This window comes from Ceratotherium simum, chromosome 26, assembly GCF_057802395.1.
Source record: "Ceratotherium simum simum isolate JZ-2026a chromosome 26, ASM5780239v1, whole genome shotgun sequence".
In the NCBI taxonomy this organism is placed as follows: Eukaryota; Metazoa; Chordata; class Mammalia; order Perissodactyla; family Rhinocerotidae; genus Ceratotherium; species Ceratotherium simum.
In genome coordinates, this window is record NC_141925.1 from 28430571 (window position 1) to 28449467 (window position 18897).

General features: G+C 36.0%; 1 protein-coding gene across 3 annotated transcripts; it reads left to right on the forward strand.

Moving 5' to 3' along the window:
• Nucleotides 1-17941: 17941 nt before the first annotated feature.
• On the forward strand, nucleotides 17942-18487 carry LOC101394593 (ADP-ribosylation factor 4-like). Of its 3 annotated transcripts, none has more exons than XM_087449214.1 (2): nucleotides 17942-18214; nucleotides 18269-18487. In XM_087449214.1, the coding sequence occupies exons 1-2, from the start codon at nucleotides 17942-17944 to the stop codon at nucleotides 18485-18487; spliced, it is 492 nt and encodes a 163-aa protein (XP_087305340.1). The 3 variants fall into 3 exon arrangements, with proteins under 3 accessions (XP_087305340.1, XP_087305341.1, XP_087305339.1); XM_087449215.1 differs by having other exon boundaries at nucleotides 17942-18203; nucleotides 18375-18487; XM_087449213.1 differs by having other exon boundaries at nucleotides 17942-18487.
• The last annotated feature ends 410 nt before the right edge of the window (nucleotides 18488-18897 follow it).

The window sequence follows — 18897 nt, forward strand, 5'->3', positions numbered from 1 at the left end:
AAGAAATTCATCGTGTACAAGGGAGCTCCCATGAGATTATCAGTGAATTTTTCAGCAGAAACATGTAGGCCAGAAGGGAATGGGATGATTTATTCAAAGTGCTGAAAGAAAAAACTGCCAATCAAGAATACTATCTCCAGCAAAATTTTGCTTTAAAAATGAAGGAGACGTAAAGACGTTCCCACATAAATGAAAGCTGAGAGAGTTCATCACTACCACCTGCCTTACAAGAAATGCTAAACACAGTCTTGCAAGTTGAAATGAAAAGATTCTAGATAATAACATGGAAGCACAATAAAATATAAAGCTCACTGAAAAAGATAAATATATAGACAAATACAGAATACTGCAATACGGTAATGTTGTTGGATAAAGCACTTTTAAATCTGGTATAGAATTTAAAAGACAAAAGCATAAAAATAACTATAACTATAAAACAACATTAATGGATACACAATGTATAAAGATGTAATTTATGACATTAATAACATGAAGTTGAGGGAGGGGAGATATAAAAGAGTAGAGTTTTTGTATATGATTAAGTTATTATCAGTTTAAAATAGATTGTTATAACTATAAGATGTTTTATGTAAGCCCTATGGTAACTGAAAAGAAAATACCTATAGAACATACACCAAGAAAAAAGAGGAAGGAATGAAAACATGTCAATACAAAAAAAAGTCAATGAAGCACAAAGAAAGGTAAAAAGAGAGGAAAAGGACAAAATAGCTTCAAGACAGAAAGAAAACAATTAGCAAAATGACAATAGTAAGCCTTTCTCTATCATTAATTGCTTTAAGTGTAAGTGGATTAAACTCCCCAATCAAAAGACATAGAGTGAATTTTCAGAGAGGAAGGGGAAAAAACACACAGTGAGAATATTTAAGAGCTATTCTCCTATTAAATTTCAAGTATATAACACAGTATTATGAACTATAGTCACGATGCTGTATGTTAGATTGTCAGAACTTATTTATCTCATCACTGAAAGCTTGTACCTTTTGACTAACCGCTGCCCATTTCTCCCATGCCCTAGCCCCTGATAAACCATTCTACTCTCCATTTCTAGGAATTTGACTTTTTTTTGTAGATTCCACATATAAGCAATATCATACAGTTTTTGTCTTTCTCTGTCTGGCCTATTTCTCTTCAGAAAAAAACAGTTACTATGTGAGGTGATGGATGTGTTAACTAAGTTGATTGTGGGAATCATTTTGCAACATATACATTTATAAAATTATCAAATTGTACACTTTAAATATAAAAAATTTTATTTGTTAATTATACCTCAATAAAGCTGGAAAAAATAAATAAACAAATCATCAATGTGTGCACATAAAAAAAGACACACAGAGTGGCTAAATGGATTTTAAAAAAACAAGATGCAACTACAAACTGTCACCAAGACACTGACTTTAGATGTAAAGACACACATAGGCTGAAAGTGGAAGGGTGGATAAAGATATTCCATGCAAATGGCAACAAAAAGAGAGCAGAGGTGGCCATTTTTATATCAGACAAAATAGACTTTAAGTCAAAAACTTCTACAAGAGAAAAAGAAGGACATTAAACTATGATAAAAGGGTCAATTCATGAGGAAAATGCAATTATAAATATATATTCACCTAACATCAGAGCACCCAAATATACAAAATAAACAATGACAGAAATGAAAAGAGAAATAGACAGTAATGGGCCGGCCCTGTGGCTTGGTGGTTAAGTGCATGCGCTGCGATGCTGGTGGCCCGGGTTGGGATCCCGGGTGTGCATCGAGGCACCACTTCTCCGTTCATCCTGAGGCCGAATCCCACATACAGCAACTAGAAGGATGTGCAGCTACGACACACAACTATCCACTGGGGCTTTGGGGGGAAAAATAAAATAAATATTTAAAAAAAAAAAGAAATAGTAAGACAATTATATAGGAAATTTCAATATCCCACTTTCAACAATGGATAAAACAACCAGACAGAAGATTGATAAGGAAACAGAGAGCTTGAACAACACTGTAGAACAACTGGACCTAACAGATATTTACAGAACACTCTATACAACAGCAGCAGAATATACCTTATTCTCAAGCATACACAGAACGTTCTCCAGGATAGATGATATGTAAGGCATAAAAAAAGTCTCAACAAATTTAAGAAGATTGAAATCACACTAAATATCTTCCCAAAATGGAATGAAACTAGAAATGAATAGCAGTAGAAAGACTGTGGAAATTAAACAACACACTCTCAAACAACCAATAAGTCAAAGGAAAATCACAAGGGAAATTAGAAAATATATTAAGAGAAATGAAAATGAAAACACAACATATCAAAACTTATAAGATGTGGCAAAAGCAGTACTAAGGGGGAAGTTTATAGCAGGAAATACCTACACGTAAAAAGAAGAAAGATCTCAAATCAACAATCTAACTTTACACCTTAAGGAATCAGAAAAAGAAAAACAAACTAAACCCAAAGTTAATACAAGGAAGGAAATAATAAAGATTAGAGCAGAAATAAAATAAAGAATTAAAAAATTCAACAAAACTGAGCTGATTTTTTGTAAAGAACAGCAAAATTGACAAATCTTTAGCTACTCTAACTAAGAGAAAAAGAGAATACCCAAATAATTAAAATCAGAAATAACAGAGGAGATATTACAACTTATGCCACAGAAATAAAAAAGATCATAGACTACTATGAATAACTATACGACAATAAATTGAATAACCTAGAAGAAATGTATAAATTCTTAGAAATATACAAGCTACCAAAACTAAATCATGAAGAAATAGAAAATTTGAACACACCTATGACTAGTAATGAGATTGAATCAGTAATCAAAAAATCTCCCAACAAAGAAAACCCCAAGACCCATGGTTTCATTGGAGAATTCCACCAACCATTTAAAGAAGAATTAATGCCAATCCTCCTCAAACTCTTGCAAAATAAAAAAAAAATGAAAAGGAGAGAACACTCCTAAATTTATTTTATGAAGTCAGCATTACCCTGATGCCAAAGCCAAAGATACTACAAGAAGAGTGCAGACCAATATCCCTCAAAATATTTATTCAAAAATCCTCAACAACATACTAATAACTGAAATCAACAGCACATTAAAAAGAGTATACACGATGACCAAGTGGGATTTATCCCTGAGATGCAAGGACAGTTTAACATATGAAAATCAATAAATGTAATATACCACATTAACAGAATAAAGGACAGAAATCACATGATCATTTCAGTTGATGCAAAAAAAGTACTTGACAAAATTCAACACCCTTTCATGATAAAAACACTCAGCAAACTAGAAATAGAAAGAAATTACCTCAACATAATAAAGGTCATATATAAAAATCCCACAGCTAAGATCATACTTAATGGTGAAAAACTGAAAGCTTTTTCTGTAAGATCAGGAATAAGGCAAGAAAGCCCACTCTCATTGCTTCTGTTCAACATACTACTGGAAGTCCTAGCCTGAGCAATTAGGCAAGGAAAAAAAAGTCATCCACTTAGGAAAGAAAGAAGTAAAATTATCTCTGTTCACAGAAAACGTGGTCTTACATGTAGAAAACCCTACAAGTTTCATTAAAAAACTGTTAGAACTAATAAACAAATTCAGCAAAGTTGCAAGATACAAAATCAACACTCAGAAACCAGTTGTGCTTCTATACACTAACAAAGAACAATCCAAAAAGGAAATTAAGAAAACAATCTCATTTACAATAGCATTTTTAAAAAGTAGAAATAAATTTGACCAATGAAGAGAAAGACTTGTACACTGAAAACTAAAAAATATGTCTAAAAGAAATTAAGGAAGACATAAGTGAATGAAAAGAGATCCCATATTCATGGATTGGAAGACTCAATATTGTTAAAATAACTATACTACCCAAAGTGATCTACAGATTCAATGCAACCTCTATCAAAATTTCAAGACCATTTTTTGCAGAAATAGAAAAATATCATCCTAAAATTCATATGGAATCTCAAAGGACACCAAATAGTCAAAACAAACTTGAGAAAGAAGAACAAAGCTGTAGGTCTCACATTTCCTGATTTCAAAACATATTACAAAGCTAGCATAATTAAAATGGTACAGTACTAGCACAAGGACAGACATATAAACCAATGGAACAGAATAGAGAGCCCAGAAATAAACCCTCACGTATATTGTTAAAGGATCTTAGACAAGCGTGCCAAGACTACATAATGGAGAAAGGATAGTCTCTTCAACAAATAATTTTAACAAAACTGGATATCCACATTCAATAGACTGAAGATGAACTCTTACCTTACACCATATATAAAAATTAATTCAAAATGATTAAAGAACTAAATATAAGATCTGAAATTATAAAACTCCTAGAAGAAAACATAGGAGGAAAGCTTCATTATATCAATAAGTTCTGGGATATGACACCAAAAGCACAGGCAACAAAAGCAAAAATGGACAAACTGGACTACATCAAACTTAAAATTTCTGTGCAGCAAAGGAAACAATCAACAGAGTGAGAAGGCAACCTACAGAATAGGAAAAAATATTTGCAAATCATATATCTGATAAGGGGTTAACATCCAGAATATATAAAGAAGTGCAACTCAGTTAAAAAAAATAATAACCCAATTAAAAATGGGCAAAGGCCTTGAATAAACATTTCTCCAAAGAAGATATACAAATAGCCAATAAGCATATAAAAAGATGGTCAACATTACTAAGCATCAAGGAAATAAAAATCAAGACCATAATGAGTTATCACTTCACATCCACTGGTATTGCCACTATCCAAAAAAAAAGGAGGGGCCACCCTGGTTGCATAGTAATTAAGTTCTCATGCTCCACTTCAGCGGCCAGGGGTTTGCAGGTTCGGATCCTGGGCATGGACCTATGCACCACTTATCAAGCCATGCTGTGGTGGCATCCCACATAAAGTAGAGGAAGATGGGCATGGATATTAGCCCAGGGCCAATCTTCCTCAGCAAAAAAGAGGAGGATTGGCAACAGATGTTAGCTCAGGGCTAATCTTCCTGAAAAAAAAAGAAAGAAAAGAAAAAAACAAGCATTGATGAGGATGTGGTGAAATTGGACACTCGCACGCCGTTGCTGGGATTGTAAATTGGTACAGCACTATGGAAAACAGTGTAGAGGTTCCTCAAAAGTTTAAAAATAGAACTACCATAGGATCCAGCAATCCTATGTCTAGGTATATATCCAGTAGAATTGACAGTAGGATCTCAAAGAGAGATTTGCACATTCATATTCATAGCAAAATTATTCACAATAGCCAACATGTGGAAGCAACCTAAATGTCCATCAATGGATGAATGGATAAAGAAAATGTGGTACAGCAGTTTCCCCTTATCCATGGTTTTTCTTTCCACGGTTGTAATTACCTATGGTCAACCACAGTCTGAAAATATTAAATTGAAAATTCCAGAATAAACAATTCATAAGTGTGAAATTGTGCACTCTTCTGAGTCGTATGATGAAATCTTGCACTGTCCCATTCCATCCCATCCAGAATGTGAATCACCCCTTTGTCCAGCGTAGTATCCACAGTGTATATGCTACCCACCCCTCAGTCACTTAGTAGCCATCTTGGTTATCAGGTAGAGTCTCACGGTGTTGCAGTGCTTGTGTTCAAGTAATCTTTATTTTACTTAATAATGGCCCCAAAGTGCAAGAGTAGTGACGCTGGCAATTTGGATATGCCAAAGAGAAGCCATAAAGTGCTTTCTTTAAGTGAAAAGGTAAAGGTTCTCATCTTAATAAGGAAAGAAAAAAAATGGTATGTTGAGGTTGCTAAGACCTATGGTAACTTTTATTACAGTATATTGTTATAATTGTTCTATTTTATTAGTAGTTATTGTTGTTAATCTCTTACTATTCCTAATTTATAAATTAAACTTTATCATATGTTTGTATAGAAAAAAACATTGTATATATAGGGTTTGGTACTATCTGCAGTTTCAGGCATCCACTGGGGATCTTGGACTGTATCCCCCACAGATAAGGAGGAGACTACTGTATATATACATAATGGAATATTACTCCACCTTAAAAAAGAAGGAAATCCTGTCACGTGCTACAACATGGATAAACCTTAAGGACATTATGCTAAGCAAATAAGCCAATCGCAAAGAGACAAACACTAAATGATTCCACTTATATGAGGTATCTAAAGTAATCAAACTCATAGAAACAGAAACAAGAATGATGGTTATTAGGGGCTGGGGTTGGGGGTGGGGCAAAAGGTGGAGGAGTTGTTCAATGAGTATAGTTTCAGTCTTGCAAAATGAAAAAGTTCTAGAGATTTATTTACAACAATGAAAATGTAATTAACAATAATGTACTGCACACTTAAAAATGGTCAAGAGGTCAAGTTTATGTTCTGTGCTCTTTACCACAAAAAGAAGGATAATGGGGGAGGGGACTTTTACTTCCAGGAAGATGCATAAGAAAGCTTTTTCCTATTCTTCCCTCTAAGTGCAACTAAAAACTCTAGACACTATATGTGGAAAAAAACATAAGATTGCAAGGTAGAGAGAAGAAGTCAGACCAGCTAGAGACCTTGGGACCTGAGGAACAACACAGCAATGAGTCCCTGGGTTTTCTGTTTGCCTCATATATTCAGACTTGGAGCTGAAGACACTGGCAGCCCAGAAATGCCAACAAATGCAGACCCAAAAAAAGCATCAGCAAAAGCCTGTTCTCTCTAACCAAAGGACCAGGAAAGGGGCAGCCTAGCAAAACAGGAAATTTTTAGACAATAACTGCTCTACCTCAGTCAAAGACCATAGAATAAGACTATGGGCCCATACTTACTCATGCCAGTAAAGGCTGACTGGGAAACCTAGACTTCCACCCTCAAGAGGCTGTAATGAGATGCTCCAACACTCATGCCAGGGTGGTGTCAGAGAAGGCCAAGTAGAGAGCTGGAACTTACATCCCCACTGGCCAGTAACAAGCTTCCCCACTCTACAGGCCGATGAAGACCATGTGGGGAGCCTGGACTCTTCCTCCCTCATCCAGTAGTAACAAGGTGTTCCTCCACTCCAAACTGGATGGTGTCATTGGAGGTACAGTGGAGAGGTAAGACTTTCACCATTGCCCAGTGGTATGAGGTCATTCACTCCCACTGCAGTGTCAGTGGAGACCAAGTAGGGAGCTGGAACTCTCACCCGTGTCCAGGAGCAACAATAAGCTCCACCCCACTTGAGTGTTAACAAAGGTGTGGTGGGAAACCTGGACTTCTATCTCCACCTGGCAGTAACAAGGCAGCACCTCCCTTCCCCTGTCTCAAGAGTGTCAGAAAAAGCAAGCTAAGAAAAAGGTTTAAGTAAGATCCAGAATCTAATAACATAATACAAAAAATGCCCGAGAAGACAAAATACTACAAAAGACCGTGCAACCAGGAAGATCTCAAACTGAATGAAAAAAAGCAATTGACAATCAACAGATGCTAACACCAAGATGACAGCAATGTTAAAATTATCTGACAAAGATTTTAAAGCAGTCATGATAAAATGCCTCCACAAGCAATTATGAACCTGCTTGAAACAAATTAAAAAATAGAAAGTCTCAGCAAAGAAACAGAATATATAAAGAAGAACTAAATGGAAACTTTAGAACTGAAAACTACAATAACTGAAATAAAAAGCTCAGTGGATGGGCTTAAAGGTAGAATGGGGGAGACAGAGGAATGAATCAATAAACTGGAAGACAGAAACAATAGAAATTACCCAATCTGAACAATAGACATAAAAAAAATTAATAGAGGCTCCATGACCTGTCAGGCTATAATAAAATATCTAACATTCATGTCACCAGAGTCCTGGAAGGAGAAGAGAAGGAGGAAAGGGCTGAAAGAATACTCAACGAAATAATAGCTGAAAACTTCCCAAATTTGGGAAGTGACATAAACCTACAGATTGAAGAAGCTGAGCAAACTGAAAACAAGATAAACCCAAAGAAAACCATGCCAATACACATCATAAATAAACTTCTGAGAACTAAAGGCAAAGAAAAAAATCTTGAAAACAGCCAGAGAAAAATGACACCTTATTTATAGTGGAAAAAACAATTCAAATGACAGTAGATTTCTTATCATAAAACATGGAGCCTAAAGGAAATGGCCCAATATTTTTAAAGTATTGAAAGAAAAGAACTGTAAACCCAAAATCATTCTCATACCCAGTGAAAATGTTCTTCATGAATGAAGGGGAAATAAAGACATTCTCAGATGAAGGAAAAGTAACAGAATTTTCCGTTAGAATTCTATCCTAAAAGAATGGCAAAAGGAAGTTCTCTAAACAGAAAAGAATCAATAAAAGAAAGGATCTTGGAACATCAGTAAATACAATAGGCTTTTTTTCCTCCTCTCAAGTTTTTTAAATTATGTTTGACAGTTGAAGCAAAAATTATAATAACGTCAGATGTGGTTCAAAATGTACATAGAGGAAATATTTAAGATAATTGTGCTATAAATGGGAGAAAATAAAGGGAGGCAAGATTTCTATACATCTATATTTATCAAACTGATAAAATGATTACACTGGTAGACTGTGATAAGTCTGGTATCTATAATGCAATATCCAGAGCAACGATAAGGAAACTATACAAGGAGATATACTCAAACACACTAAAAACACTAAAAAATGGAATTCTAAAGCTTTTTCAAGTAATCCACAGGACAGCAAGAAAAAGCAAAGAGAGAAATGAAAAACAGAAAACAAAGAAAATGACAGACTTAAATCCTAACATATCAATACTTACAATAAATGTAAACGGTCTAATTGCACCAACTAAACAACAGAGGTTGACAAAGTGATTAAAAAGCATGACACGACTAAATACTGTCTACAAGAAACTTATTTCAAATATAATGATGAAGACAGAATGAAAGTAAAAGGATGAAAACATCAATAAAATGAAAGCAGGAGTGCCTATATTAATGTCAGATAAAGTATGCATCAAAGCAAAGAAAATTGCTTTTGCTTTGCTTCAAAGCAAAGAGAGGGATATTATAACATGATAAAATCCACCAAGAAGATATAGCAATCCTAAATGTGTATGCGTTAAATAACAGAGCTTCAAAATAATATGAAGCAAAAGTTGACAGAACTGAAAGGAGAAATAAACAAATCACAATTAAAATTGGAGACTTCAACATTCCTCTCTCAACAATCAATAGAACAACTAGACTGAAAATCATCAAAATGATGTATAACTCAACAGTGAAATCAATCAACAAGATCGATACTTATAGAACACTCCACCAAACAACTAGAGAATACATATTCTTTTCAAGTGTCCATGGAACACAAACCAAGACAGAACATACCTTTGGATAAAATAAACCTCAACAAATTTAAAAGAATTGAAATCATAGAGAGTATGTTCTCTGACCATTATGGAATTAAACTAGAAATAAATAAGAAAGAGATAAGAAGAAAATCTCCAAACATTTGGAAACTAAGCAACACACTTCTAAATAATCCATGAGTCAAAGAGGAAGTCTCAAGGGAAATTTTTAAAATACATTGAACTTAATGAAAATGAAAATACAACATATTCAAATTTGTGGGACACAGCTAAAGCAGTACTATGAAGGAAGTTCACAGCACTAAACGTGTATATCAGAAAAGAGAAAAAGTCTAAAATCAATAATCTAAGCTCTCACCTCAAGAACCTAGAAAAATAAGAAAAAAATAAACTCAAAGGAAGCAGAAGAAAGGAAATAATCAAGATATAGCAGAATTAATGAAATTTAAAACAGAAAAGCAATAGAGAAAATCAATGAAACAAAGAGCTGGTTCTTTGGAAAAACTCAATAAAATTGAAAATTTTCTAATAAGGTTGATAAAAAAAAAAGAGTAAGGCACAAACTACCAATATCAGAAATAAAATAGGAGGTATCACTACCAAAGCTGCAGACATCAAAAGAATAATAGGGAAATGCTACAAACAAGTCTACACATGCAAATTAGACAACTTAGATGAAATAGACAATGTCCTCAAAAAACAAAAATTACCACAACTCACCTAATATGAAATAGATCATTTGAATAGCCATATAAAAATTAAGGAAATTGAATTCGTAGTTTTATAAGCTATAAAAAATAGATCTCTAGGCCCATATGGTTTTATTAGAGTTCAACCAAAGAAGAATTAACACTAATTCTACACAATTACTTCCAGAAAATAGAAACGAAGAGAAAATGTCCTAATTCATTTTATAAAGTTTTATTACCCTGATATCAAAACCACACAAAGAAAGTACAAACAAAAATGAATACTACATTCCCGTATCCATCATGAATATCAAAAATCCTTAACATAACATTAGCAAATAGAATTCAACAATATATAAAAAGAATTATACGTGATGACCAAGTGGAGTTTATTCCAGAGATGCAAGGTGAGTTCAATCTTTGAAAATCAATCAATGAAATCCACCATATTAACAGATTTAAAAAGAAAAATCACATGGTCATATCAATCAATGCAGAAAAAAACGTTTGACAAAATCTAGAAACCATTCATGATAAAAACTCTCAGAAAAATGGGAATAGAAGAGAACTTCCTCAACTTAGAATAAAAGAATTATCTTAGTCTGCTAGGGCTGCCACAACAATGTTCCACAGACTGGGTGGCTTAAACAACAGAAATTTATTTCTCACAGTTCTGGAGGCTAGAAGTCTAAGATCAAGGTGTCAGCAGGTTTGGTTTCTCCTGAGGCCTCTCTCCTTGGCTAACAGATGGCCTCCTTCTTGCTATATCGTCGCATGGCCTTCTCTCTGTGCTGATGCATCACTGGTGTCTTCCTCTTCTTATAAGGACACCAATCAGATTGGATTAGGCCCACTCTTATGACCTCATTTAAACTTAATTATCTCCTTAAAGGTCTTATCTTTAAAAACAGTCACATTGGTGATTAAAGCTTCAACATTTGAATACGGAGTAGACACAATTTAGTCCATAATAAGCATCTACAAAAAAAACTTACAGTTAACATTATACTTAATGGTGAAAGACTTAATGCTTTCCTCTTAAGATCAAGAACAAGGCAAGGATGTCCACTCTCACCATTCTTATTCAATATAGTGCAGGACACTCTAGATAGTGTAACAGGCAAGAAAAGGAATTAAAGTCATACAGGTTAGAAGGAAAACATATCCCCATTTAAAGATGACATGGTCATCTATGTAGGAAAATACCAAGGATTGTATACATGCACATGCACACAATAATTCCAGCAAGACTTTTTGTAGACAAAAACAAGATTACTCTAAAATTATGGGAAAGTGACATCATAAAAATGGTGAAATAGGAGTTTTATATCATTGTCCCCTCAAAGAACACCAATTTTGACACTCACCCATGGACAAGAGTGCCTTTATGGAAGTCTGGAAGCCCGGTAGAAAAGTTCCAGCACACCACTGGAGAAAAACAAAATCTCTTGATTGGACATATTGAAGAGGGTAAGAGGAATAGTTTTCCTTTACCTACATCATCCCTCCTGCAACACAGCACAGGTCAGTGCCAAGAGAGACTTTTCTCCCACAGGAGAAAGTGAGAGCGTGTGAGTATCCAGCTTCTCCAGCTTGCCGGATTCTGCCAAAGAGACCAACTTCTTTCTTTTTTATTTTTATTTATTTATATTTTTGTGAGGAGGATCAGCCCTGAGCTAACATCCATGCTAATCCTCCTCTTTTTGCTGAGGAAGACCACCTCTGAGCTAATACCTATTGCCAATCCTCCTCCTTTTTTTGTCCCCAAAGCCCCAGTAGATAGTTGTATGTCATAATTGCACATCCTTCTAGTTGCTGTATGTGGGACGCGGCCTCAGCATGACCGGAGAAGCAGTGGGTCGGTGCGCGCCCAGGATCCAAACCCGGGCCGCCAGTAGCGGAGCGCACGCACTTAACCGCTAAGCCACCGGGCCGACCCGAGACCAACTTCTTTCTTGCCTCATCCAGAATAATGAGGTGTGCTGCATGACTGGGGGACAGGGTGGGGCTGAGAGAACAGCAGCTGAGGCTCTTGGAGGGTATCAAATGGATGCAAATTCTATTAACTGCATCATGGACATCATCAGGAAGCCTACCCATGAGCCATCACAGACATCTCACCTGTGGATCCCACTAACTGGGAAATGGGCACCCCCAACACTCCACGTGCCTCACCTGCACACACCTTTACTCCATGGCTGCTCCCTGTGCATGCCCCCAGGGCAGCGAGAGTAAGCATTTGCAGAAGGCTAGTGAGCATATGCAGAAAGCCAGCCCGAATCTGTGGGACTGAGCAAAAGCACACAAACTTCATCATTCAGCACTGCCCTAAGGAAAGCAAACAGGAGGCTTTGAGCACCCAGCCTGGCTTTGCAGGATCAAAAGAAGGCATACAATCTTAAGAATTCCCTCTCAAAAGTGAACAAGAAGTGTGGAGCAGATATATCCATAGAAAAGTCCTGAGAAAGCCTCAGAAACCCTATCAGAGCTGAAGGAAGGTATTTCTCTCCTGAAGCCAGTGAGTAAAGACTAGAGGAGGTGATTGCTTCTTCAAATGTAAAGACAGCAACACAAGACTTCAAAGAACATGAAAAATCAAGGAAACATGACACCACCAATGGAACACAATAATTTCCCAGTAACTTATCCCAACCAAAGGTAAATCTGTGTTTTGCCCAACAAAAAGTTCAAAATAGCTGTTTAGAGAAATCTCAGTGAGGTACAAAAAACACAGAAAGACAATTGAACAAAATCATGAAAACAATACACAAACAAAATAAGAGGTTTAACAGAGAGATAGAAATCATAAAAAAAAAAAGAGAAATTCTAGAGCTGAAGAATAAAATGAATGAAATTAAAAAATGCAATAGAATTCATCAATAGCAGACCTGATCAAGCAAAAGAATCTGTGAAGTAAGAGACATCCTTTGAAATTATCCAGTTAAAAGACAGCAAAGAAAAAAAGAATGAAAAAGAGTGAACAAAGCCTACATGAACTATGAATTATCATTAAGAGAAACAAATCTATGCGTTATTGAGGTCCCAGACGGGGCAGAGAGGTAGAAAGGGGCAAAAATCATTTCTAAAAAGATAACAGCTGAAAACTTCCAAAATCTGGGGAGAGATTTGCATATCCAAGATCATGAAGGTCATAGGTACCCAAAAAATTTCACATCAAAAAGATTTTCTCCAAGACACATTATAATAAAACTGTCTAAAATAAAAGAAAAAGAGAGAATTTTAAAAGCAGCAAGAGAACCTAAATATATTAAGAAAATACTAACAGACCTAAAGGGAGAAATAGACAACAATACAATCAGAGCAGGGGACTTCAGTACTCCACTTTCAAAAGTGGATAGATAGGTCATAGAGACAGAACATCAATAAGAGAATATTGGACTTGAACTATACTTAGACAAGTGGACCTAACAGACATATACAGAACATTCCATCCAATAGCAGCAGAATACACATTCTTCTCAAGTGTACACAGAACATTCTCAAGGACAGATCATATGTCAGATGACAAAATATGTTTTAGCAAGTTTTAAAAGATTAAAATCATACCAAGTATCTTTTCTGACCACAATGGTATGAAATTAGAAACCAATAACAGGAGAAAATATGGAAAATTCACAAATTTGTGGAAATTAAACAATACACTCCTGAACAACCATTGGCTCAAAGAAGAAATGAAAAGGAAAATTTTAAAAATCTTGAAACAAATTAAAAGGAAAACACAGCATACCAAAACTTATGGGGTGAACCAAAAGCAGTTCTGAGAGGGAAGTTTATAGTGATAAATGCCTACACTAAGAAAAAAGAAAGATGTCAAATAAACAACCTAAGTTTACATCTAACTAGAAAAAGAACAAACTAAGCCCAAAGTTAGCAGAAGAATGGAAATTTAAAAAGTCAGAGCAGAAATAAAGAAATAGAGACCAGAAAAACAATAGAAAAGATCAATGGACTAAAAGCTCGTTCTTTGAAGATAAACAAAATTAACAAAACTTTAGCTAGACTAACTCATGAAAAAAGAGAGGACTCAAATACTAAAACCAGAAATGAAAGAGGAGACATTACAACTGATACCACAGAAATACAAAGGATTATAAGAGAATACTATGAACAATTACAGGCCCACAAATTGGATAACCTAGAAGTAATGGATAAATTCCTAGAAATATATAACCTACCAAGACTAAATCATGAAGAAATAGAAAATATGAACAGACCAACAAGGAAGGAGATTGAAACTGTAATCAAAAGCCTCCCAACAAAGAAAATCCCGGGACCAAATGATTTCAATGGTGAATTCTACCAAACATTTAAACAAGAATTAAGTCCAATCCTTCTCAAACTCTTCTAAAAAATTGACAAGAACTCTTCCAAACTCATTTTATGAAGCTAGCATTATGCTGATACCAAAGTCAGATAAAGACACTAAAAGAAATGAGAACTATAGGCCAATATTCCTGATGAATATAGATGCAAGTTCTCAATAAAATACTAGCAAACCAAATTCAACAGCACATTTAAAAGATCATAGACAATGATCAAGTAGGATTTATCCCTGGGATGCAAGGATGGTTCAGCCTACACAAAGCAATAAATGTGATACACCACATTAATAGAATGAAAGATAAAAAATCATATGATCGACTCAATAGATGTGAAAGAGAGCATTTGACAAAATTCAACATCCTTCATGATAAAAACTCTCAACAAATTGGGTATAGAAGGAACATACCTTGCCATAACAAAGGCCATATATGACAAGCCCATCATACTCCATAGTAAAAGGTTGAAATAGGAAAAAGACAGGGTTCCCAGTCTCACTAGTCCTATTCAACATAGTACTGGAAGTCCAAGTCAGAGCATTATACAAGAAAAAGAAATAAAAGGCATCCAAATAAAAAAAGAAGCAAAATTATCTCTTTTTGCACATGATACGATCTTACACATAGAAAATCCTAAAGACTCCAGAAAAGAACTGTTAGAATAAACAAATTTGGCAAAGTTGCAGGATATAAAATCATTATCATTGTCATTTATTCAAAAATTGGTTGAATCTCTACACACTAACAGCAAACGTTTTTAAAAAGAAATTTTTAAAAATCCCATTTACAATAGCATCAAAAACAATAAACACCTTAAGGAACAAATTTGGCCAAGGGGTGAAAGATCTGTACACTGAAAATTATAAGACATTGATGAAAGAAATTAAAGACGACAAATAAATGCAAAGATATCCCATGTTCATGGATCAGAAGAATTAATATTGTTAAAATCCATTTAATATTGTAAAAATCAATGCAATTCCCATCAAATTCCAATGGCACTTTCCCTAGAAATAAAAAAAACAATGCTAAAATTTATATGGAACTACAAAAGACCCCGAACAGACAAAGCAATCCTGAGAAAGAATAACAAAGCCTGAGGCATCACATTTCCTGATTTCAAACTATCTTACAAAGCTACAGTAATCAAACAGTGTGCTACTGGCATAAAGACAGACACATAGGCCAATGGAACAGAATTGAGAGCCCAGAAATAAACCCACGCATACACAGTCAACTAATATTTGACAAGGGAGCCAAGAATACTTAATGGGGAAAGGATAGTCTCTTCAATATATGGCGCTGGGAAAACTAGATATTCACATGCAAAAGAATGAAATTGGACTCCTATCTTACACCACTCACAAAAATTAATGCAAGATGGCTTAAAGACTTAAATGTAAGACTTGAAACCATAAAACTCCTAGAAGAAAACATAGGGGAAAGCTTCTTGACATTGGTCTAGGCAGCAGTTTTTTAATATGACACCAAAAGCACAAGCAACAAAAGCAAAAATCAACAAGTATGACTACATCAAACTAAAAAGCTTCTGCACAGCTAAAGAAACAATCAATAAACTGAAAAGGCAACCTATGGAATAGCAGAGAACATTTGCAAACCATATATTTGATAAGGGGTTAATATCTAAAACATACAAGGCCAGCCTGGTGGCACAGCGGTTAAATGCGTGCACTCCACTGTGGCGGCCCGGAGTTCGCAGGTTCATATCCCAGGTGTGCACCAATGCACCGCTTGTCAAGCCATGCTGTGGCAGCATCCCATATAAAGTAGAGGAAGATGGGCATGGATATTAGCCCAGGGCCAATCTTCCTCAGCAAAAAAGAAGAGGATTGGCATCGGATGTTAGCTCAGGGCTGATCTTACTCACACGCACACACATTTTTTAATTAAAATATACAAGGAACTCATATAAGTCAATAGCAAAAAATGCTAATAATAATCCAATTAAAAAATGGACAGATGATCTGAATAGGCCTTTTTCCAAAGAAGATATATAATTGGCCAACAGGTACATGAAAAGATGGTCAGCATAACTAGTCATCAGGGAAATGAAAATCAAAACCACAATTTGATATCACCTTACACCTGTTAGAATAGCTATCATAAAAAAAAAAAAAAAAAAAACAAGAGATAACAAGTGTTGGCAAGAATGTGGAGAAAAGGGAACACTGGTGCACTGTTAGTGGGAATATAAATTGGTGCAGCCACTATGGAAAACAGTATGCAGGTTCCTCAAAATATTAAAAATAGGAATACCATATGATCCAGCAATTCCATTTCTGGATACATATGTGAAGGAAACGAAATCACTATCTTGAAGAGATATCTGTACTTCCCTGTTCATTGCAGCATTAGTCACAATAACCACGATGTGGAAGCAACTTAAATGTCCATCAATGGATAAATGGATAAAGAAAATGTGATTATAGATACAGATAGATGATAGATTAGACAGACAGACAGATAGATAGATAGATAGATAGATAGATAGATAGGTAGATAGATAGACAGATCGATCCTCAGTGTCTAATGGAATATTATTCAGCCATAGAAATGAAGGAAATCCTGCCATTTGTGACAACATAGATGGACTTTGAGGGCATTATGCTAAGTAAAATAAGTCGGACAAAGAAAGACAAATACCCCCCATTTCTATGTGTAAAATCATATCGTCTGCAGATAGAAACAATTTTATCTTATGGTGGAATCTAAAGAGGCTGAACTCATAGAAATAGAGTAGAATGGTGGTTGCTAGGGTCTGTGGGGCTGGGAAGAATGAGGAGATGCTGGTCAAAGGGTACAATCTCTCAGCTATGAGATAAGTAAGGTCTGGGGATCTAATGCACAGCATGGTGACTATTACTAACAATACTGTATTATACACTTGAAAGTTGCTAAGAGAGTGGATCTTGCAGGTAATCATCACAGACAAAAAAATTGTAATTATGTGAGGGGATGGAGGTGTTAACTAATCTTATTGTAGTAATCATTTTGCAATTCATTCACATATCAAATCACATTGTACACCTTACACTTTTACACAACGTCCTCTGTCAGTTATATCTCAATAAAACCGGGGAAAAAAGAAGAAAAGAAATGAAAGTTGGAAATTATAATGGAACGATTGATAGGAACAAAACATCATGCAAGTGTACATGGCCAGGAAAAGATGGCAGATAGATCACATGCATATAATTTCACTAACTCTCAAAACCTTAATAAAACTACATTAAAACTTTTTCTGGGTTCCCCCCCCCAAATAAAAGCTAGAGGTGGGAGGGGCCGGGCCGCCGCCAGAGTCGCCGCGCTGCCGCGTCACGTGGCACAGCCGAAGCCTCAATGCCGGAGCCGGAGCTGCCGCGCCAGTGGTCCAGCAGTCCCGCCCGCTAATTCCTGTCCCCGGGCTTGGTCTGCCACGCCAGCTAGGCTAGCGAGCCCTCCCTGCCATCCTCTCTCCTCCTCATCTCCTCTTCCCTCTAGCTCAGTTAGCCGGGAGCGTGAAAAGAGGAAGCCCGGGGACATCCCAAACCCCTTCTGCTCCTGCCCATCATCGTAAGTGCCACTACCGCCATGGGCCTCACCGTGTCCTCCCTCCTCTCCCGCCTCTTCGGCAAGGTGCACATGCGCCTTTTGACGGTAGGATTGGACGCTGCTGGCAAGACGACCATTCTGTATAAATCGAAGTTAGGGGAGATGATAGTCACCACCATTCCTACCATTGCTTTTAATGTGGAAACAGTAGACTATAAGAACATTCGTTTCACAGCATGGGATGTTGGTGGTCAAGACAAAATCAGGCCTCTCTGGAGGCATTACTTCCAAAAGACCCAGGGTCTTATTTTTGTGGTAGATAGCAATGATCGTGAAAGAATTCAGGAAGGAGAGGACGAGCTGCAGAAAATGCTTCAGGAAGATGAATTGAGAGATGCAGTGTTGCTACTTTTTGCAAACAAACAGGATTTGCCAAATGCTGCGGCCATTAGTGAAATGACAGATAAATTAGGTCTTCAGTCTCTTGGTAACAGAAGGTGGTATGTTCAAGCCACTTGTGCTACACAAGGAACTGGTCTGTATGAGGGACTTCACTGCCTATCAAATGAGCTTTCAAAACGTTAAACGAAACTGGATTATCTAACCAAAGACACGTTTGATAAGAATTGGTCTAGGCTTGTTACAACAAAATTAGTTTTTGCATCTTGGTTATTAAACACTATCTGGGACTGGTTTGGGCAGAATATTACAGCGTTTAAACTTATTTTGTTGCCAATTCTTGTTTACCAAGTATAATGTTGCTGTTTAGCAATATGCTTGGTTTTAACGAAATTCTCCTTAACTTGGGAAAAAAGTGTCCTCTTTGACTTCCCTTAAACCTAAATGCGTGGACATAGCTATTGTGACACCTTTAAATAAATCCGTTTTGAATGTTTTTTGAGCCCACAACAAATAATGTTTTAAAGTTATCCCCTTGCTACTTTACTGATACCTTTATCATTCCTGGGGCAGTCTGCTGATTTAAATAACATAGC